This window comes from Tupaia chinensis, unplaced genomic scaffold (assembly GCF_000334495.1).
Source record: "Tupaia chinensis unplaced genomic scaffold, TupChi_1.0 Scaffold000473_1, whole genome shotgun sequence".
Lineage (NCBI taxonomy): Eukaryota > Metazoa > Chordata > Mammalia > Scandentia > Tupaiidae > Tupaia > Tupaia belangeri.
The window spans coordinates 4,431,525-4,455,781 of NW_006159982.1; the positions used below are offsets into that span (position 1 = coordinate 4,431,525).

The 24,257-nt window shown below is 36.8% G+C and overlaps 1 protein-coding gene across 3 annotated transcripts in view; it reads left to right on the forward strand.

Moving 5' to 3' along the window:
• SPATA17 (spermatogenesis associated 17) overlaps positions 1 to 24,257 on the forward strand; it is a 263,127-nt gene that overhangs the window by 141,156 nt on the left and 97,714 nt on the right. For all 3 annotated transcript variants that reach the window (XR_335619.2, XM_006155850.1, XM_006155849.2), the window contains exons 8-9: positions 1,327 to 1,475; positions 17,783 to 17,918. Coding sequence is in view for 2 of the 3 variants with exons in the window: in XM_006155850.1 (XP_006155912.1) it covers positions 1,327 to 1,475; positions 17,783 to 17,918 (285 nt within the window). In the remaining variant the exon portion in view is untranslated. The remainder of the gene's footprint in view (positions 1 to 1,326; positions 1,476 to 17,782; positions 17,919 to 24,257) is intronic.

Below are 24,257 nucleotides of genomic sequence, written 5' to 3' on the forward strand. Positions count from 1 at the left end.
GGAAAAGGAAAACCTCTTCAGCAAATGGTGCTGGAAAAACTGGATTTTCACCTGCAGAAAGATGAATCTGAGCCCCTACCTCTCACCTTTGACAAAAATCAAGTCAAGATGGATCAAAGGTCTAAATCTAAGACCTCAAACTATAAAACTGCTCCTAGAAAACACTGGGGAAACTCTGGGAGACATTGGAGTAGAGAAAGACTTCTTAAACAAGACCCCCAAAGCACAGTTGATCATCCCCAAAATAGACAAGTGGGATTACATCAGACTAAGAAGTTTCTGCGTGGCAAAAGACATAGTAATTAGTGTGAATAGACAGCCCTCAGAATGGGAAAATATTTTTGTAAATTATGCATCAGATAAGTGACTGATAACCAGAACTCACAAGGAACTCAAGAAGTTGTTCCAAAAAAAGATGATAAATCCTATTAAAAGATGGGAGGAGTTGAAAAAACCACTCTCTATAGATAACATACAAATAGCTAAAAGACATATGAAAAAATGCTCAACATTCCTCATTGTAAGGGAAATGTAGATCAAAACAACAATGAGATAACATCTAACCCCAGTCAGAAGGACTAAGATTTAAAAAAACAAAAAATGAGAAGTGTTGGCAGGAAGTGGTGAAAGGGGAAGTCTCTTACACTGTTTGTGGGAATGTAAATTGGTCCAGCCACTGTGGAGAACAATTTGGAGAGTCCTCAAAAGTCTACAAATAGAACTACCATATGATCCAGCCATCTCACTCCTTGGTATCTACCCAAAGGACAGAAGAATTCTTAATTGGAAAAGCGCTTGCACATCGATGTTTATTGCGGCACTATTCACAATTGCTAAGTCATGGAAACAACCCAAATGCCCACGAACAGCTGAATGGATAGGAAAAGTGTGACACATATACTCTGGAATACTATTCAACTATTAAAAAAAAAAAAATTGAGCCAGCCCCATAGCACAACAGTTAAGGGCAGTACTTAGGGAGCTAACTCTCACATGGCTGTCTGTGGTTTGAATCCTGGCCCCAGGAGTATGAAAGCACCTTGGGTACTTCTGTGTACATGCCCCAAATCCTGATGGAATGGAGTAATGGAGGAAAGAGAATTATGACATGACCATGCCTCATTGGGAAGGGTGCTTTCTTTTAGTCTCTATCTCTCTTTCTCTCACTCTTTCTCTCTAATGAGCACACGTGCCCCCCCCAACAAAAATAAATGAATAAAATAAAATAAAAATGATTGAGTAAACTTGCAATACTTCATAAACAGTCATTTATAATCCACCAAAAATATTCCATAATCAAATATATGCCTCATCTTGTCTTGTCAGGGACCCTTCCGAGATATCAACGAGGTGTTAGAACAACGCTACAGGCCCCTGGAGCCAACACTGCGGGTGGCGGAACCAATCAATCAGTTACAGTTGGCCAGAGAAGAGCTCAGGAAAGAGGAATGGGTGCGAAATGTAACTGACCAAAGGTGAGTTCTTAGCTTAAGAACAATACCTGTATCATGTTTGATACCTTAAATATTCTCATATTTTTATCTTATGATATTGTAGAGAACCATTAAAGTGTAAGACGAGATAAAGCTACCCTTGACCTATTTAGAGAGGTGATTACTTTTCAACATTTAAAATGAGATCCATTGATAGCATAATTAATGACCATATATATGCATTTGTGTGTGTATATACATATGTACACACATATGTATATACACACACATATATACATATGTACACACATATGTACACACATATGTATATACACACACAGAAAAATATATATTCGTATATATATATATGTGTGTGTGTGTGTGTGTGTGTTTAGATATATATATATACACACAGAAAAAATAATGAATGACATTTTAAGAAGAATAAATAAATACTCTATATGTATCTGTGAAGATACTTTCCTTAATTATCTAGTGAAAGCATACATACTTATGATGCTCCTAGGATAAAACCCAATAAAGCAAGAACATTGTTCATAACATGGACTTATTTCATTTGCATATACTGAAATCACATGGTAGTTTTCTTCTTTGAAAATTTCCACAGAGGGTGCATGTGCTTGTGGAGAGGGGGCAGAGGAGGGAAAGTGAGTAAGCACCTCCTATGAGGCATGGTCCGCGCTGCAATCCCTTCTCAATTTCTTCTTCTTTCAGGATTTTTGGGCACACATGCACACAGAGCTGGCGTATTTTTTAAGCCACTGGGTCCAAGTCTGGAAACATGTGGTGAGCCATTTGGGATCCAGTCACTTGAACTATCAGGTTATGAACTGATCCCACATTGTAGTTTTTTGTTTGTTTGTTTGTTTAGAGATTTTTGCTGTGGGTAGTATGCGCTCACCAGAGAGAAAGAGGCAGAAAGTGGAACTCACCCCCCCAGGGGGCATGGCCATGTGGCAGTCCATTTTCCATTTTCCTTTTGGGATTTTGGACACATTCACACATTCACCTTGAGTGAGTTTCAAACTGCTGGGTGGGCACTCAGACTGTGGTCAGCCATGTGGGAGTCCAGTGCCTTAACCACTAGCCTCCTGCTGGCCCCCCACATTGTAGTTTTAAAAAATAAGACACAATGAAAGAAATTCAGGGTTTTTTTTAATGTCTGAGGAAGATGATTGAAAAAGATAAAGAATGATCTGATGGCATGTGTAATTTTAAAGTATTTTATTAGTGTCATTGATTTGGGTCTTTGTCCATATTTCTCTCTACGAGGCACTTCTTTTCTCTTAAGGCACTTTATCATCGATAAAGTTATATATAAAAAATTTATAAATAGATCACTTTAAATCTAGAATGGCTTTATTATGATGATGATGATTCTATAAAGTTTCTTATAATCCTATTTTCAGCATATAATAATATAAGAGTTCTTCATATAATTTTTTTTTGAGAGACATTCTTGCCACAGGGTGTGTGCACTCACCTGAGAGAGAGAAAGACAGAAAGCAAGAAATTACCCCTCAGAGGGGATGGCCACATCACAACCCCTTCCCCTCCATTCTTCTCTCAGGGTTTTGGGTGCATGCGTGCACACACACACACACACACACACACACACACACGCATGTGGGCTCAATCTGAGTTTTAAGCCGTTAAGTCTGGACTCAACCACAATCGATTACGTGGAAGTCCTGTGACTTAACCATTTCACCATCTACTGGCCCCTTTCATAATAATTTTTATAATACTTTATATACTAAATGAGAAGATAGTATATTATTAGAGTACAAATGATTATAATGTAATCATTTTAGTATAAGATTATAAATGACTATACAATAGTATACTACTATAACATATAACATAACATTTTTATTATTTACATAATACATGCAATAATTATCATATATATTTCATAATAATTTATAGAATAATGATGACAAAATACATTAAAAAGTCTCTTTTGCTATATGAAAAATTAAAATGACCTCTTATCTATCATAGTATATTCTGGATTTTTTTTAGTCAAAAGAGATATATATAATATGCTTTTTTTTTTTTTTTTAGGTTTTTGCCATGGGGCCCTTGTACTCTCCAGAGAGAGAGAGAAAGAGAGAGAGAGGGAAAGTGAGAAATCACCCTCCAGGGAGAATGACCACACCGCAGTCCTTCCTCCATTTTCTTCCTGGAATTCTGGGCAAGCATGCCCAGCATGATTTTTTTCAAGCCACCAAGTCTAAGATTCCAACTGCAGTTGGCCACGTGGAAATCCAGAGCCTTAACCACCATACATGTACTGGCCCCTACTGTATTTTATTTTAATCATACATTCATGAAAAGTCTTTTGAAAAATTAAACTTTTTATTTGAATTGATGTCAAACATAAGCCTCTTAAATCATTCTTATAAAATTTTTCATTTTATAGCAGTTACTTGAAGTGAAAAAGTTAACTATACAATGTTTAGCAGATTCTTTCAATAATTGAATCAACGCAACATATGATGAATAAGAAAGTAAGGAACATTTTTTTCCAATTAGTTTTTGGGAGATAGATTTGTTTTACCACAGAGATTATAGAAGATTAATGCTGTTCACACCTACAATTCATACAATTTAGTGATGAATAACTAAAGAGTTATATTACTGAGGATTATTTTTCCATTTTCAACAGTACAAGGTTTATAAAAGAGCAAGATTAATTGCTAAAAGAAATAATTGAGATGTTTATTGATCATCCAATTGATATTTCTACAGAAATTTAGTCTTCCTGAGTTCGTATTTCCTAGTCTATAAAATGAAGATGGAAATGCTATCTTAAAAGGTTGTAATGAGGATTGAGTGAGATAATAAAGTGTCAGGCACATATTTGGATCTTAAGAGAAGATAATGATTATCATGCATTATATTTATTACAAATATCATTATTTTGCATATAAGAAATCAGAGAAGAGTGATGAAATCACAGATTCCGAAAATGACCTAGTTTTTATCCATAAATCTAGAGAAATAGAAGTTAAGGAGGACTTCTAGCAAAACTACAATATCATAAGATACAGGGTCCTAGCTTGGTAAAAGGTCTCTCCTTGAACTTCTAAAAGAGATTTTCTGAGTGTTTTAGTTTGGTAAGACAGTTACAAGAAAGTGCACAAACTGGGTGGTTTTAGCACATAAAGTTATTGTCTCAAAGTTCTCAAGGTTAGAAGTTCAAGATCAAAGTGTTGGCCGAGCTTCTGAGGGCTGTGCGAATGACTCTGTTTATGCCTGCCCCCTACCCTCTGGTGACTTGCTTGCAATCCTTGGCATTCCTCAGCTGATAAAAATGTCTGTTTGAATTTTTGCCTTCATCATCATGTGATCTTCTTGTGTGCATGTGTGTGTGTTCCAATTTACCTATTGTGTGAGGCCACAGTCATACTGGAGTAGAGGCCCACTCTGCTCCAGAAAGACCACATCTGAATTTGTCCTATCTGCAATGACTCTGTTTCCAAATGAAGTCACATTCTGAGGCACTGGGAGTTAGAACTTCAACATATACATTGGAAGAGAGAACACAGTTCAACCCACGACACTGAGAATGTTCTTAGTTGACTATTAAAGTTGACAAGAATGTTTCTTTTTTTTTTTTTTTTGAGAGGTTTTTGCTATAGGGCACATGTGCTCGCTATAAAGACAGAGAGACACAGAGAACGAGAAATCACCCCCCAGGGGGGATGCCCATGCTGCAATCCCTTCTCCTCCATTCTCCTCTCAGGATCTTGGTCACACATACAAACATGCCCAGTGTGAGTTTAAGCCACCAGGTCCAGGACTAGAACCGTGGTCGACTATGTGGGAGTCCAGTGACATAGCCATTACACCAACTGCTGGTCCCAGGAATGCTTCTTAATAATCACAAACTGATATATTATAACTATAACATACATATATTCTTTAAAATAAGCATAGACAATAAGATGATAAGAATTTATACAGAGGGTGGATTATAGAGGGAATTTTTTCAGAAGCATTTTAAAACTTTATTCCTGTTTTTAAAGAAACTCATTTTGTCATACCTTGTTGAAGAAAATTATGTTCCTTACTCACATGTCTATTTTTATGAATTTAGAAAATTAAGAATTAATAAAAATTATCAAGGACCCTCTGTATGAGAAGCTCTAATCTAGATATTGTGAGAAACAGAAAGTGTTTATTAATTCAACAAAGTTTACATGTCAGGAATAGTTGTAGGCTCTAGAGATACAATGAATAAAATAAATAAAGTCTCTATTTTCATGGAATTTATGGAAACCAAATCAGATGCCCTAGTGGAATTTTGAGTAAGATCACCAGGTGTTTGATAAACATCCAAGTGTGTGTATGAAAGATGTTTATTTTCTTCTTCTTTTTTTTTTTTAACGTGGAATTTGCTTTGGTTTTTGCTTATCTAGGAAAGAGTTCTTGACAGAGAAGGAACTGATTTGAATCCCGTGAAATATGGTTAAGATTTTGATAGAGGAAAGGAGAGAAAGTAGATAAAAGTAGGTAGATGATATAAAAAAGGATGGTAGGAAAAGTTGGCAAAACAATGAGAAGACCAATTTGACAGGGATAATTTTTATGTTAGAGGGCAGTAGAAAGAAAAATTGTAAAAAACTTTAAGATGATATGTTCTGTAGATAATGGAAAAATTATTTAAGACTTTTGAGAAAGATATATTACAAAAAGAAAAAGAATTTGTTGGTTGTGAAACATGTTATTTTAGAAGAAATATGTTGATGTAATTAATCTATATTGCACTAATTTTGGTGAAGTAATGTGATAAAACTATGATGATGGCAGATTTAATCTGCTTTTTTTCTTTACTTCCCTCTTCTTTCTGAACATAATCTGAGTAATTATTTCTATCTGAAAGACCAATTTCCATCTCTATACCAATGATTTTCTTTTTTAAAAAATTATTTATTTAATTTATTATTATTTTAATTTGCTATGGGGCATGTGCACTCACCAGAAAGAGACAGAGAGAAAGAAAGGGAAAACTTGCTCCCAGGTCCAGGGCTCCAATGCAGTCAGCCATGTGTGAGTCCAGCACCCCTATCACCCTACACCTGGCCAATGATGTTCAGTCTAAGAGCTTGCTCCTGCATTCTAGATTTATATTTTCAATTGTCATCTTCATTTGCATCACCACCAGATGGCTTAATCTTATCAAATAACAATTTGACCTGCTTCTTTTTGTCTTGAGTATGGATTGCAGCATCCACTATTTGCCCAAGTTAGGGACTAGACTTTTAAATTACCCTATTCTCCTTTTCCAGCATCACCCATATCCTATCAGTCCTTCAGCTCTGTTCATTCTACCACTCAGAGTCAGCCTCTTCCCTTCTTTCTACTACCACTGCCTTAATTTAAGCACTTGCAGTTTCCCACTTTGCCATAAATGTCTTCTGATGGCCTACCCACTCCTACTCCCATGCAGTAGATCCCACCACACCCACCCTGAATAAGTTCTGTCATGCTGTTACTGAGCAAAAATGCTTTTCAATTCCTTTTTCTCACCACTGGAATAATTCCTTATTATAATACATAGGTCCTTCAGGATCTGATCCAGCTCCACATTCCATAAGAAACTATTCCAGTACTGCTGAACTGATTGTATTCTTCTTTATGTCCCACGTCTCTTCTGTTTTCATAAGAAACTTTCTACCTTCCTGATTTACTGAATCATCTCAAATCCGCTTGAAAAAATAAAAGAGAATTTTTGTTAACTTTTTAAAAATTGAAACTGCAACACACTCTTATTGTGAAAACTTTAAGTATTATCTGGTAATCTCTAGTTATGTTTTCCAGAGGCAACTACTGCCAACCGTTTCTTGTGTATTCATTCAGAAATTTTTACTTGCCTACACAATTACATAGATGTTTATTGTTCCTTTACTTAAATGTAATAGAATGTTGTATACGTTTTATTTCTTATTTTTGGGAGATAGTGAACGGAGAGAATTTTAGGTTTCACAATTTCATAGGAGGACATTTTAAGGAATATTTTTAGATTTGAAATGTGACTATGAGAGTTGCTTAAATGAAATAGGGAATGCAGTTGTTATCACTAAGAGGTGGAAGAAATGGGAGGCTATCAAAATTAATATCTGGGGCCAGCATGGTGGTTAGGACAGCTGGATCCCATATGACTGACAGTGCAGTTCAAGTTCCAGACCCAGAAGTTTGGAAAACAACCCTGCACACGTGTGTGCATGCTCAAGTTCTTGACAGGAGAATGGAGGAGAGGGAATTGAGGCATGGCCCTCCCCCAGGCATGCCTTCTTATTCTCTCTCTCTCCTACTGTGAGTGCACATGCCCTATTACAAGTAATAATAATAATAATAATAATAATAATAATAATAATAATAATAATAATAATAATAATAATAATAATAATAATAATAATAATAATAATAATAATAATAATAATAATAATAATAATAGTAATAATAATAATAATGTCTGATTTAATATTTAAGACAGTAGAAACGAAGTGGAGCAAGCAATCCTAAATCAGATGATATAGTCTGTGACATGGGCTTTACTAGACTCTTATGAGGTGTGTGAAGGTCCTTCTACTAATTGTGAATGTCCTGGCTTTAATACAAGAGACTATATTTACACAGTCTCCAATTATATTCAAGATAGAATGGATTTAGGATATTGTATAAACGTCTGTGCTGATCAGTGTCCTAGGAGGCAGTGGACTCTCTCAGAGTCCATGTGTCCTAATCCCAGGGATCTATGAATATCTTACATTACATACTGAAGAGAACTCTGTAAATGTGATTAAATTAAGGATTTTTTAGATGGGAAGTTTATCCTGGATTATTTGGGTGGGACCAGTGTAATCACAGTGGCCCTAGAAAGTGGAAGAGAAAAGCAGAGATTTGACCACATAAAAGGAGCTAAGAATGATGCAATGGAAGAAAGACTCAACTCACCTCTAGTAAGTATGAAAATAGCACAAACAAGGAAAATAGGCAGACTCTGCAAGCTGCAAGGGACAAGGAAATGGATTCTTTTCTAAAGGCTCTAGAAAGAAAACAGGCTTGCAAACACCTTTAGCCTAATGAGGTACATTTTGGACTTCTGATCTCCAGAATTTAAGTTAACAAATGTGTGTTGTGTAAGCCACCAAATTTATGGTTATTTGTTAGAGCAGCAAAATTAAACAAATACAGGTGTTTTTCTTAATGGTTTTCAAGTCAAGGAGCTACCTTGCTCTTTCAGACTTTGGTGTTCAGCTAAATTATAAGATAAAACTGAATTTGAGGGAAATCCTGCATCCCTAAGGATTTGAGAATCTTCTGCAGGTTTATATCCTAGACATGAAGATTTAAAAAAATAGGACCATGATGTGAGTTTCTCTGTGAAGCAAGGTCATGATTATGTCACAGCGTAGCTATTGGGTTGTTGGGAAAATCATGACACATTTTTCTGTGTTGTTCTATGCAAAAATGTGGCATGACTTTTCTGACAACCCAGTATATGAAATTTTAAACAGAGGCTTTCATTTAGGAACTGGAGCACATACTACTGTGTAGCTGTCCACATGCTTTGGGAAATAAAAGGTGTTCATTTATATAGTTATTTAGAGTAGGTGAAATGGGAAACATTTTATAAGCGTTTAGCAGTAAAGTAGAATTTCTTGAATTCGTCCATTTGGTGGAACTGATAAAAAGCATTCGGTGTCTATGAATTTTATCTGTGTTCATTTCCCTCAAATTTGCAACCTAACTTAGATAAGAGTCTTGGTAAATGTTGTATTACTTACTTTTAAATCTCTTAAATATTGTTTCTAAAGTAAGTACCAGTATCACTTCATAGGTAATACTGCAAGAAAAAAATGTGGGAAAGTTTAGGAAACTGCATTTAAATACCAGTTTTTTCCCCAAAGGCATTTTTAAAACTGCAGTATATATGGATGACATCTGCTTATATTTATCACTAAAGAAGTGTGAGAAGGAAACTTAACACATCTCAAAACTTTCTCAACTTGCGCGATTTTTTTTTCAAATGCTTCAGACCTTTACAATGTGCATATTTTCTGAACCGTTATTGTATTATGATAAACAGGGATTATCATATTTTCAGATAATGTTTTCATAACAATTCAACTTTTATTTGTAACTCTTCCATTTATTTTAATTACTAGCACAGTGTGCAACATTTATTAATCAGCAGAGCCTTTTTAAGTTAAAATACGAAATTAGCTAACCCCATTAACACAGAATACTCCAAACAAGCGGTAACGGGAGAGGTAGTTACTGTGCAAATCGTATTATACACGCGGTGCTCTAGGGCACAGTTAAGCATGATTACCCTCTTTTGATCCAGTATTCCTCTGCCTCTCCCAGCTAATTTCCAGTGGAAATTTACAAAGTGCTGCCTTCATTTTTCCAGCTTAATTTTTCTAATGAAGTTCTGGTACTTTATAACACTGGGGATATAGATAATAAGCCTGTGTATAATTAAGAAGTTCTCGAATTTGTCTACAAAAGAGCTCTTTATTACTTCGACTGTAAAGTGAGAACTATGCTCTCTGTTTTTGTCCACTGTTTCTCCGAAAAATGTATATATATTTTTAACATGAATGACCATAGAGTGCTAGAATTCTGATTTTACAGATCTCAGTCTAAAGAAGTTTAAGATGTATAACATCTAGATAATTGGATAGCTTGGACTACTTTTGGTGATATACCTGGGATTATTACATACACTTTAAATGTTTACAGCCAAACCATAAAAAGATACTTTTTGTCTTTTTAGTTGAGGTTTTCTGTATTCTAAGCACTCTTGTGAATACAATGCCTAACATACCAATTAAAGGTTCATTGATTGACTTTTAGTCAATTTATGGGGCATATGGCATTTCTTCTGTGACAGACATTCTGTGTATCATACTCACACATGCTGCTCTATTCGCAGGATATTTATACATCCCAGATTTTCTTTATTTTAAATGTTTCTTTATAGCCCTCAGAGATTCTCGTATGTTTCCGTTTAAGGTTCAAAAGTGTGTGAGGAATCAGATGAGACTTAAAAGTCTGAATAAAAGTTTGCCCGCAGAGCAGGGACAGTGGTACAAAGGAGGTGGCATGGACAGAGACTCCCACAGCTGTGTGGAAGGTGCACAGCTGTGGGAATTTCAGTTAGATGTCTGATGTATCTCCCAGAGTTTAGCTCATAGCTTTAGAACCTCAGGCAAAGTACCAGAAGTGAGATGCCAGAGCTAGATTGTAAAGGACCTTGTATGCCATAATAAAGTATTTGGACCTTACTGTGCAGAAATGATTGTAAAACCATCACAATGTTTTAAGAATTGCAGTGGAAGAATCAGCTTAACTATGTAGGTGGCTTGGAACTAGGACTCACTGAGGACAGAGACCAGATAGGAGACTATTGCTATTTATAACCTTACAGTTCTAGAAATTATGGATAATTCTTTCTTGCAGTTCAGATTCCTGAGAGTAAATCCATCTTGCACAATTTTTGATAATTGATTTTTTTTTTTAGTCCTTTTTTTTTTTTGGAGAGGTTTTTGCTATAGGGCGTGTGTGCTCACCAGACAGACAGAGAGAGACAGAGAGACAGAAAGCGAGAAATCACCACCCAGGGGGGATGGTCATGCCACAATCCCTTCTCCTCCATTCTCCTCTTGGGATCTTGGGCACGCACGCACACGCGCCCGGCGTGAGTTTTAAGCCACCGGGTCCGGGACGCGAACCGCGGTCGACTACGTAGGAGTCCCAGCGACATAGCCATTATGCTAACTGCTGGTTCCTGATAATTGATTTTTTTTTTAAATCCAGACTTTTCAGCTTATATTAAAAATCAGGTGATCTGGGGGTCAGCAGGCTGGACTCCCATGTGCTTGATCATGTTTTGAGTCCTGAAACCAGAGTCTTGAAACTCAGGCTGGGCACGTGTGCATATGTGCCCAAAATCTCAAGAGGAGTGTCTCTGACAACAATAGTCTGGAAGATGTCCATGAGTTTTCTGTCAAATAAATTTGGGGAAATTACATTAAAAACAGTTAAGTGCATTTTTGTCACTTACAGGACTTCTCAGTCTTAAGAAATATTTTTATTTACAGTTTCTAACACAGTATGTTGAATATATTAATTACTTAAAACATATCTGGTGGATTGAAATAATATGAAATCAAGTCATCAAGTGTTCATTTTACACTTAATAAGTGCTCACTTAATACAAGCCTAGAACTTGGTATCCGCGTTAGTATTACAGAGAGCTGTCTCTAGGGGGCGTTCAAGGCCTTCTTTGCCTTTGTTCCCTCCTTCTCCCCTACCCACTTTCTCTATTTAGCCCAAGGAGGAGGACTGTTAAAATTGGTTCCACAAGGGACGATGTTTCCTGTGATGAGGCATACCTCTCTTTGTAGAGTTTTTCTTGACCTTTCGAAAGATTCCAGAAGTGAAATATCACCCTGGATTTGCTCCCTATGAGGAGAATCCTTGATTGACTCTTCTTTTCTTTTTATTGACCAGTAGTGAAAGAGCAAGGATATTCTCCCTGGAGAAATGACTGTGCAGCATATTAGTACAGCCCTGATTTTTGTTTGCTGTTGAGATGCTAAGGGCAGGACCAGGAACAGTCCCCACTGTAGAAAACGTTGGATTATGCAAGCTCCGCGATAAACGTGGGGAGAAACTCACTCTAGTTTGCTATTCCTTCTGTCGCTGGCCTAGGCAGAAAGAACTTCACGTGTGTTCGTGCATAGCTCCTTGGAGAACTTATAGCAGTATGGAGCCACATTTCTAATTTGTAATAAAGCATTCCTCTGTCCTGTTTTGCACTTGAGGCATGTATTGCATTGGGAGCCCTTCAAGAGAGGAAGCTGATTTAAGACATATTTGGTGTCCAAGACCTAATCATTACATAGCCATGCGTCTTGAATCTTTAAATCTCTATCATCGTGTCCGTCTTTAAATAATTTACCTAAGACAGAATTCACTGTGACTTGAATAACTATCCAACAAGGCAGTCAGTATTCGTAATATTTAAAATAAGGCCATTTTTTTTGAAATTATACATTTCTGTAGTATATTATTATACATATTCTCCATCGGTAATCTCGTCTCCACCATAAGACTGTTCATGACTTACTTTGTTCCCTGCAAAATAACTCAACTTTCTAGCTATGCTGAGCCCTTCTCAGTTTCTTCAGAATTCCTTTTCATGTTCTGGCTTATCTCCATGCATCAGTATATGCTGTTCTCCTGTCTAAAATGGCTTTCACCAGCTTATTAACATGATGAACATTACTTGTCTTTTAGTTCTCAGCCCTGACTCACATGGTCTGGGAAGATAGCTTTTAGTTCTCCAAGCCCCAACTTCCTGCCAGTAACTCCACACCCACGTACACACATGCATAGCGAACAGAAACTTCCTCTGTGAATGAATTGTCTCTTGTGCATGCCTGTTGCAAAATTATTACGTTCTACCTGTGTGTATTGTCTCATTTCCGACCGCCTAGTATAAGGCAAATTCCTTTTCAGTATACTGTGTCTTCCATCATTGTATCTGTGTGTTTTTCAAAGTGCTTAGTATGTAAGAGCATTCATTTAACGCTTGTTTAATCAAAAATTTTTAGGTAATAGAGAAATCAGTGTGGGTCGAGGTGGGTCGATTAAGCTGTTTAGGAAAGCTGGGTGTTAAGCTGGATTTCTGAAGGTGAACAGTGCATGGATCAGCACTGCTTAGCTCCTTAGAGAGGAGAAACATGGACCTATTTCCCTGAAGCTAACGGACTATTCTACATTTTTTCTTTCTGAGACCTCTACCAATTTTTCTGTAACTGCCCAGACACTACGGTAATGACTGTTTATATATACCATTATACCTCCACATATTTTTTAAAAACTTTTACCAGATCTGTGTCTTTGATAAGATTATAAAAAATAATAGGCAAGGGGCAAGAGGTGGCATAGTGGTTAAGGTGCTGGATTTCCACAAGGACAACCATGGTACAAGTCCCAGACCCAGCGACTTAAAGAATCATAACAAATAAATAAATAAATAAATAAATGTAAAAAATAATAATAGGGAAATTCATATCATCTTCCTCTTTAACACGGTGTTAATTCAAAGTACTTGCTGCAAGTACAGTTAATTGAGAAGTATGTGCTGCAAGCTTAAAGTATAACCGAATATATATATATATATATTTACCTGGTAAAAGATGACATGTTTTTAAGTAATTGATAATTATCTAAAGTTTGATTATAAATTGAAATTGTGTGAAATAGCTATTCATACTTTATTGAGCACATCCTATTTGAGAATTACAGAATTCTTTATTTGAAGATAAATATCACTGAAGGGTTATAGAACACCTAAATATTTTTTATTGTATATACATATATAAGCATGCTTATACAGTGCAGAATATGCATTTATTAATTTAAAGAAACATTACGGCTAAATGAAAGTAGGCTTAATTCCTAGGCAGGGAAATACCTACTCTTTCAGCCTTGTCTTCTCAGCCATCCAGTCCCGTGAGAAAGCAAATTTTATTCAGACACAAAAGAAGAATGTACTATTAAAATGCAATTCAGAAGTGATAAAAACTGGAAGTGCAGCAGCCGGCTCACAGCACCTCCTTTGTATACTCAGGGACATTGGGGCCGCATTAATTTTTTGGTGTGTGATGTCCATCCCATGTGCAAATTAGCACTAGAAAGACCATAATCTGTCTTATATGAGAGCTCTTTTCCCAAGAGCATATGTAATACATGCTTCCATAACTTTGTATAATTCAAAGCTCTATAGTCTGTTTGCTTATTTTTATTTTATATAGCATTAGAAAATATTTGTCTAGGAAAAATATTAAAAGAAGTTTATTTACAGTTAAAAATAAATTGCAGAGAGGTATGAAAATGAATGAAATAACACTTTTTCCTAAGGTTTATATTTTTTAAACAAACTTCTGAGTACACGGCAAAAAACAAATTGTCGATTGATTTTAGGTCTTTAAAAATCTTTTCTCTTGGAACTAGCAGATGGTGTAATGGCTACATCACTGGACTTCCATTTAGTCAACCACGGTTCAAGTCCCAGACCTGGTGGCTTAAACTCATGCTGGGCTCATGTGCATGCGTGCTCAAAATCCCGTGAGAAGAGAATGCAGGAGAAGGGATTGTGGCATAGTCATCCTCCCTGAGGGGTGATTTCTCATTTTCCTTCTCACTGTCTCTTTCTCTCTCGCTCTCCCCCTGCCAAGTGCACATACCCTATGGCAAAAACCTCTATAAAAATATCTAAATTAAACTAGATGTGTGAAAGTTTCATCACATGGTGATGGTTTAATAAGTATTTGTTGAACCTCAACTTTATTTTTTAGTCTGAATGTCAGAGTATTTCTCTCAGCTGAATATTTTATTTTGCTATACATATATTATTTATTTCCCAGAGCTTACTCTTTTCTAGATGTTCCTTTTATTTAAAAAGCATTCAGCTTTTACTTCTGTGATACCCTATTTTCTTTGATTATACTTGTTGAAATATTCTGTGTTCATTCCTGTTTCCTGCATTAGGTCTGTTTCTTCAGTGTTATCTTTGTGTTGGATTTGTATCTTCCTTTCATGTTGATTGTTTTCCCAATTGACAATCTATTCTTTTTTGTTTATAAAAAAGAATTATTTTATTTAACTTTATTTATTTATTTTACCAGAAAGAGCCAGAGCAAGCGAAAGAAAGGGAAAATGAGAAAGCAAGATGCTAGATTTGGGACTTGAACTACGGTCAGCCATATGGGAGTCCAATGCCCCTAACCACCACACAACCTGCCGGCCCCTTGGCAATCTATTCTTAAATTCATATTAAAAATTAAACTCTGGGTCAGCAGGTAGTGTGGAGGTTCATGTGGCTGGATCCCATATGGCTGAGTGCACTGTTCAAGTCTGGACCCAGTGGCTTGAAAAACACACCACATGTGTATGCGTGCCTGCCCCTGGGGGGGGGGTGATCTGTCACTCCCTCCCCATCTTTCTCCAGCAAACACATGTACCCTAATAGCAAACTGAAAATGTAAAATTAAGTTTAACTTTTATTTTTAATTTAAATAAATGAAAGTGAAAATTTTAAAAATTAAGTCAGGAACTATTTGTGTGTGACAGTAGGTTTCTGACTGAGGTAGACTTTATTGTTCTATAATATGGTCTTTTAATTAAGACCTCACTCAATGTTGACATTTGAAGTAGTTTCTTTGAAACTCTCAGTATCTTTTCAGAAGATACAGTCTTCTAAAGTACTGAAGTCCAGCTGCCAGTTCACTTAAGACTTGAGTAGGGGAAGAGTTCATTGGATGTACTTGGATCAAAATCTAACTATTTCATTGGTATCTCACCTTGACCTTTCACTGTTGGACCTGTTTTCTCTAAGACCAGGTTTCTCTGGTATAAATCTTTCTAAGAATGACTTTTCTTTTTCCTTTTTAAGAGAAATTTTGGCTATAGGGAACGTGCACTTGTCGGAGAGACAGAGACAGAAAGACAGAAAGCTAGAAATCACCCCCCTAGGGAGGATGGCCATGCCACAATCCCTTCTCCTTCATTCTCTTCTTGGGATTTTGGGCACTCACACACATGCACCCAGTGTGAGTTTTAAGCTGCCAGGTCCAGGACTCAAACTGCGGTAGACTACGTGGAAGTCCAACAACATAACCATTACACCATCTTCTGGTGTAATGGCTTTTCTTATGGATTATGTGCTAGGAGGGACTTGGAGATTTAATTACTTTTAGCCTGTTTTTACTTTTGTTTCTCTCTGTCATATTCAATAGTAAATATAGCTTCAGTCTCTCAGCCTGTCCAGGGTTCTGCAGGACAAATAGCTTCATTGCTTTTTGATATCCTCTCTTCTGGAGCTTAAAACTTCAGTTTTCTTAATTCTTCTATGTCAATTCTGAATTTTCTGTCCGCTAAGAATATACTGGTATTTTCATCTGGTATTTTTCATCTTTTGTCTGCTTTCTTCTGGTGGATTTATAACTTTTTTTACTCCTTTACTCTTATTTCAGTGTGCTTTGATGATAGATTTGAGCAATTCAGCAGGTTATACTACCACAATCTTAGATGTCCTGTGGAGAGTTTATATGGATTTTAACAGCTTAGCCTTGGGAGGCCCGCTACTGGTGTGGTGTAGTTAAGGGAGCTGGATCACACATAGCATACTGTGTGGTTCAAGTGCCGTATCCAGTGTCTTGAAAGACACCCAGACATATGTGCATGCTTGCCCAGAATCTCAGGAGGAAAGTGGAGAAGGGATTGTCACCAGGGTGGAAGGGTACTTTCTCTCTCTCTCTCTCTCTCTTACTGTTTCTCTCCAATGAACACATGCCCTATAGCAAAAATTTCAAAAATAATACTAAAAAGTTTTAAAAAGCTTAGTCTTTTATGTTGACTATAAAACCAGAGTGATAATAATAATAATAATAATAATAGTAATAATAATCATTACTATAACAAGAAGTTATTCTAATTTTACACTACTGTTATAAATTGGACAGCTATTCTTTTCAGCCTCCGTGTTAGATATTGACTATAATACCCCAGAGTGATAATAATAATAATAATAGTAATAATAATCATTACCATAACAAGAAGTTATTCTAATTTTACACTACTGTTATTAATTGGACAGCTATTCTTTTCAGCCTCCGTGTTAGATATTTTATATTTATTTAGCTGTTCACTTCTTATAACAGCCCTAAGTGTAAGTAAAGGCTCATAGAGATGCAATAACTTGCATAAGGGAACACAGCTAGCAAAGACAAAGCCAAGATTGGAATACAGGGGTGGCTGACATGAAAGCCCTGTTATTCATACCCTTTATCCTCAATGCCCTCATTATTTGGGTGGCCTAAGATTCAAACGAAGTCCACTTCAAGGAGAATCATCTGTTCCCTCTGTCCTTTCTATGGTGAGATCCTATTTTTTTTAAGTTAAGAACATTGTTACAGACATGATAAATTTTGAGTTATTTGGCATTTTAATTCATAAATACATTATTTAACATTACTTATGTTAACAAATTATTTAGAGCTCAAAAGAATTCTGCAAAGAAAGTTTTAGTATCTTCAGCTGCAGAATAGGAAATGAAGTCACAGAAATTAGTAACACAGATAACCAGGGTCAGATGCTGAGATAGAATTCAGTATTCTGATTTCAAACCATGTGTTCGTTTCACTTTACTATACTGCTTGCTTCTCTGTATCCTGATTTTTTAGAAGTCAAATAGCTCTATAAATTAACCTAAGAATATAACCTAAATATTCTTTCAGGTTTTTGCCATTCTCTTCCTACAATCAAAATAAAAAGTACGTCCTGTCATTACATTCATCAAGCAAGTATGGTTTCGATTCTTACGGAAAAGAGCATTTCCGAAGTGAAGATCCTAAGAAATGGATCAGTAACAAGGTGAGTTGACACAACACTAAAAAATAGAGTTCCTTGTAAAAGGTTAAAAATTTACGTTGATTACTGCAAATATATTCTCATTGCTTTTATGACTTTTATGATTACAAAATTATTTAACTGTTTCATGTAAAAATAGTGCTAGTGACCTATGTCAGTAAGTTATTATTTTTTTTCAGTATTGTGTTCTTACATTTTATGACTTGGCTACCCTATTATCAATGGCATGCATGGATCACTGGCTTTGGCATATGAACAGGGTCAGGGCATGAATCTGAGGTTACAGAATGGAGTGAAGCTAACTCTCAAGCATAGAGATTAGTGCAGGCTCACACTCTCTCAATGTCTATGTGTATGTGTATCTATAGAGACATAGATAGATAAAGGGCAGAGCCTGAGAAAGAAGCATTAGGCACCATGTCTGGGCACAAAGGGAGTGAGAAGAGGCTCCTGAAATAGCCTAAGAAAAAGGTCAAGGAGATGGATAAGGAAGATAAGACTTTCAAGCAGAAACAGAAAGAGGAGCAGAAGAAGCTCAAGGAGCTAAGGGCAAAGGATGCAGGGAAGGGTTCCCTAGTCACAGGTGGCAAAGAAAGAAAGCTGGCAACAAGTAAGTTGTTTCTAATGCTTGAGACAATGGTGACCATTGATTCTATTTTTCCTTAAACATCTATATTCTCTGACATAACATTTTTTGCCACCTATAGCTAAGGTAAAGTGTTGTTGTAGAGCCTGTTGTACATTTAAGTATAAGCTTTGTTAACAAAAACAAACAAACAAAAAACAGACCAGCAGGTGGAATGGAAGTTAATGCACTGGTTGACTCCACAGTTCAAGTCTTGGACCTGGCAGCTTGAAAACTCACCAGGCACATGTGCATGCATGCCCAAGATCCCAAGAGGAGAAAGGAGAGTGCCTTTTCCCCCTGAAGAGTGATTTCTCACTTTCCTCTCTCTTTCTCTCTCTGTCGATGGCAAGTACATGTGCCTTCCAGCAAACCTAAAAAAATAAAAAAAATAAAAAAATAAAGGAAAAAGAACTAAAAACAACAAAAATAGACAAGTTCTATGCTTTCCAAAATCTCTCTGTCTATGGCAAGCACATGTGCCTTCCAGCAAACCTTAAAAAATAAAAAAATAAAGGAAAAAGAACTAAAAACAACAAAAATAGACAAGTTCTATGCTTTCCAAAATACACTGATGGAACAGGCATTGAAAGACATTCCCATTCAAAAGAAGAAAATTGGAAGAAAGAAATGAATAATAGGTCCCAAGCAAGTCTAAAATCTGGCAATGCAAATTTCATTAGTCATTAACAGTAGAAAATAACTTCCTTTGGTTCAATATTCTGCCCTCCAGTCCCTCCTGGATGGAGTCATTCTGATGGTTCTATGGTTATGGCAGAGGCTCTCTGTAGGGACCTTGCTCACATAACTTTCTGTAAGGGTGGGTCCTATCGCTAGGCTCTGGGCAGGGTCATCCTGTCCTGCTAAAACTGGAGAGGCAGCTCCACCAGTTTTTCCCTGGGGCCTGCAGTGGAAGTGACAGTGCTGAAGATCTCCTAATCGTCTTCACAGCCATTCTTCCCTTTCACTAAAAGATAATACTTCAGACCCATAGAACCCCACAACCGTCTTCATTCTGTCCCACTTTCACTGCCCCATTTAGTTCAAACTGGCAATGTCTTTCTGGTGTAATCCCATCTCTCTTCCTGGCTGGTTAAGTCCCTGAATTGTCTCTGTACCCTCTTTATTTGCTATTTAAGAACTTTTTAAGGCACTGAGTCTAAAAGGATGAAGACGATACTGGGTCTACTATGGTACATGTTCCTTTAGAAATTCCTAGCTCAAAACACACTACTCACAGGTTGTTGTATGACCCCATCGAATCTTAAGCACCTCCTTAAAGGCCCTATCTTCAATATATCACATTAGAGGTAAGATTTGAACATACAGATTTTGGAGGAAATGCAATTCAGTTTGTACCATGTGATTAAATATTATCTGTACAACACTGTACTGTGTTACATATTTAGCACACATATATATACTATCTTTGTGCTTTGCTTATAGATGGGAAAAAGCTGAATATTGAGAAAAATAGACTGTATTAGTCTAAAGATATTTTTGTGTTCCTTTTCTTAAAACATGTAGTGTAACCACCATTACACGGTTATTATTTTTTTAAGAGGTTTTTGCCTTAAAGTGCATGTACTTGCTGGAGAGACAGAAATAGTGAGTGGCAAAGTGAGAAACCAATCCCTAGGACAGATGGCCATACCATAATCCCTTCTCCTTCACTCTCCTCCCAGGATTTTGAGCACTCATGCACATGTACTTAGTGTGATTTTCAAGCCACTGGGTCCAGGATGCGAACTGCAGTCAGCCATATGGGAGTCCGGTGACATAATCGCTACACCATCTGCTAGCCCCAGATTATTTCCTCAAAATGTAAATGCTATGGTTCATTATATTGTTTTATATCTATAGCTTTTTAATTGAATTTTTGACTTGGTTTAAATCTTTCAGGGCTGGCCCCACAACCTAGTATTGAGTAATTAGGGAAATCATTTCTCACATGGCTGACTTTGGTTCACATTCCAGCCTGGGGGTGGCTTGAAAAACATGCAAGGTGTAGGACTAGCAGATGGTGTAATGATTACATTGCTGGACTCCCAAATAGTGGATCACAGTTCAAGTCCCAGACCTAGTAGCTTAAAATTCACGTTGGGCATGTGTGTGTGTGTGCATGCCCAAAATCCTGAAAGGAGAATGGGGGAAAAGGGATTGCAGCATGACCATACCCCTTGGGGGTGGGGGTGATTTCTTGCTTTCTGTCTCTCCTTGATTCTCTGTTGAGCGCACACACCCTATACCAAAAAACTCTCTTAAAAAAGCCAGTTGTATGTGCATGAGTGATCCAAATCCCAGCATGATGAAGAAATGGAGAAGAAGGAATTGTGCATGTTCATGCCTTGTTGGGTGTACTTTCTTCCTTTCCCTCTCTCTCTATGCCTCGCCGGTAAGTACACACACACATCTTGTGGCAATTCAAATGGTGATGGTGATAAAACTTTAGAAAGACCAAAGTGAAGACTCCTTGCTCACTTTAAGGGTTCAACTGAGATTTCAGAATTAAGAACATTAGTCATAAAACATGATATACAAAGGGGAACCAGCAGTTAGCGTAATGGCTATGTCGCTGGACTCCCACCTAGTCCCAGCGGTTTGCTGGCTTAAAACTCACGCCGGGCGTGTGTGTGTGCATGCCCAAGATCCCAAGAGGAGAATGGAGGAGAAGGGATTGCGGCGTGAACCATCCCCCCTGGGGGGTGATTTCTCGCTTTCTGTTTCTATGTCTCTCTCTGTCTGTCTGACAAGTGCATGCACCCTATAGCGAAAACCTCTAAAAAACAACAACAACAACAAAAAAAACATGATACACAAAGGAAGAAAATTAGTAAATAATTCTTATCTGATTTCTGAATACTTTTAGCTATTAAGTAAAAATGTCTGAATTGTTCAAACACCATAATGTCTTAACACCATAGGAGATGAAAAAAGGAAAGTTTTTATAATGTATTTAACCTGTTTAACAACTAGGCTATAACGTCTTTATAGAAAAGTGTATACAGAAACAATGAACATAGCAAGTGATTTTCGGGAATAGGATCAGAGCCTTTCCTAATGTATTGGTATTTTCAGAACGGTTCTAGTAATAGCTTGTCAATAAGGATTCATTTATTTGCACACTACCTTTTTTCAGGAGGTATTTAAGGTACTGTACTCAAAGCCAAATACAGTAAAGATTATATTTTAGAAATAAAAATAAGGAGAAATAATCTAAGATTAGAAGAGTTTATGTCTCCACAAAATAAAGTGGCACCGTTGTTATGGTGGTAAGTGACTTAGGAATAAGCTTATGGATGGCCAACTTGAAGAGGAAAAGACAGGCTACTTATTAATCAAGAGGAAGAAATGGACAAATCAAGTCTCTATCATACTCTAAGGAAAAGAAAATAACATTATAAATATGGGGAGGTCATGCTGAGGAGTAAGTTGGATACTTCAAAAAGTACCTTATTCTTTTGCAGCTTCTATGTTATCTAGGTTATCTTTTCTTTTCTTTCTTTTTTTTTTTTTTAAGAGAGAGATTTTTGCTATAGGGTGCATGTGCTCACTGGAGAGACAGAAAGACAGAAAGCAAGAAATCATCCCCCAGGGGGATGACCACACCACAGTCCCTTCTTCTCCATTCTCCTCTTGGGATCTTGGTCATGCATACACATGTACCCAGTGTGAGTTTTAAGTCTCTCGTTCCAGGACTTGAACTGTGTTCGACTATGTGGGAGTCCAGTGATGTAACCATTATATCATCTGCTGATCCCTCTAAGTTATCTTTTTAACAAAGGGTCTTCAACATACTGGTAATTCCATGGGATAAGGAATATGTATAGTGTGTAGTTTGATCTGGTTCACCCTTAGAAATGATTGGCAAGCCAGAATGTTGATGATAATGTCATTTCATAAACTCCACAAAGTACTCTAGACAGTTTTTTTAAACCTAAAAGGCAACCATTCAGAATATACGCTAGTTATGATTTTTAGTTTTATTGAATTTCTTATTTTGAGTGTATATAAAGTCATGTATTTCTCATTTTCTGTTTGACATAAACTCTTACTTTATGCCCTCTCATTATTCTATTTAATTCAAGGAAGCATTCATTTCTTTAAAATATCAATGACTTAGAACACTAAGTTATCAGAGTAAGATATAACCTGGTGCAAAATGTTTGTTCCCTGTAATAATATAGCATTTCCTCTGGTTTTATGTAACAAACACTCCAAAAATATGCATTCACCTAACAGAAATAAGCAATTTTATGGAAAGAGAAAAACTGTTGAGTACTCACTAAAAGGAAAAAGAGTCTGTTTTGTTATCTTGGAAGAATCATGTGTACTTTTGTATACTTTTAGAAAGCATATGTACTTAAGCAAATGAATCACAGATGATGGTTCTTTTTTTAAATAATTATTTATTTAATTTTATTTATTCAGTCGTCCATTTTAATTTGACCAGAGAGAGAGATACAACACACAGAGAGAGAGGGAGGGAAAGTGAGAAGGCAAGCCACTGTGTCCGGGTCCAGGACTCGAACCGTTGTCAGCTACGTGGGAATGCCCAAGTACCTTAGCCACAAAGACACCTGCTGGTCCCCCAGATGATGGTTCTAATAGGCCCTGAAAAGTAAGAGAAGGTATAGGAATTCTTTAAATCTTCAGAAATCATTGATCCCCTTAACCATACATAAAACTGCCAAAAAATATTAGATGCAAGTTTAGATTCCTCCCTTTCGCCATACCTTCCTTTCGTTTATACTTTTCTCCCTTTTGTTGTCCTTCTTATCTCTTTACATAGCCATATTAAATAAGAAAGTTATTCCTCTGTGTGGCTAATGTAATCTACACAGCACTGGGGTAGTCATTTTATTGGTTATATGTAAAACCTTAGAATTATTAAATATATGTAATATTGATTTGATATTAAGTGACTTGAGACTTAGACCCCATAAATTGCTAAAAGTAGGCTTATTTTTCTTTACTTTTCTAAAACTTTGTTTCATGGTCTTAGAAATTAGAGGCCACTACTTCATTGTTAGTGGATTAATGAAGATAGTCTGTATGATACCAAAGCTGTGAGGTTCAAATGTTGAAAAAAGGACTGAATTGATCTTATGGTTCTGTAGGAAGATGGAGTTTTTACACATATTTATAAGTACATGAGATGTAGTTGAGTACAGTAGATTGATTTTAGCCAAGAAACAACTCAATTAAGTATATTTGGCTCCTATTCACCACCCTTTCTGTCATATTTTAAGATTGTCTTTAGGGAGAATTTCTCTTCTATCATCAATAAATGTAGAGGTTATACTTTTCGGGGACCAGCAGGTGGCATGGTGGTTAAAGCACTGGACATTCCCACATGGCTGACCATGGTTAGAGTCTCTGGACCTGGTAGCTTGCTTTCTCACTCCCCAACCCCTTTCTGGTCAAATTAAAATAAACGAATGAATAAATAAAAATAAATAGTTATTAAAAAAAGAAATTTAGGGACCAGCAGTTAGCGTAATGGCTATGTCGCTGGACTCCCACGTAGTTGACTGCAGTTCGTGTCCCGGACCCGGTGGCTTAAAACTCACGCTGGGCGCGTGTGTGTGTGTGCCCAATATCCCGAGAAGGAGAATGGAGGAGAAGGGATTGCGGCATGACCATCCCCCCTGGGGGATGATTTCTTGCTTTCTGTCTCTCTGTCTCTCTCTGTCTGTCTGGCGAGCGTACACGCC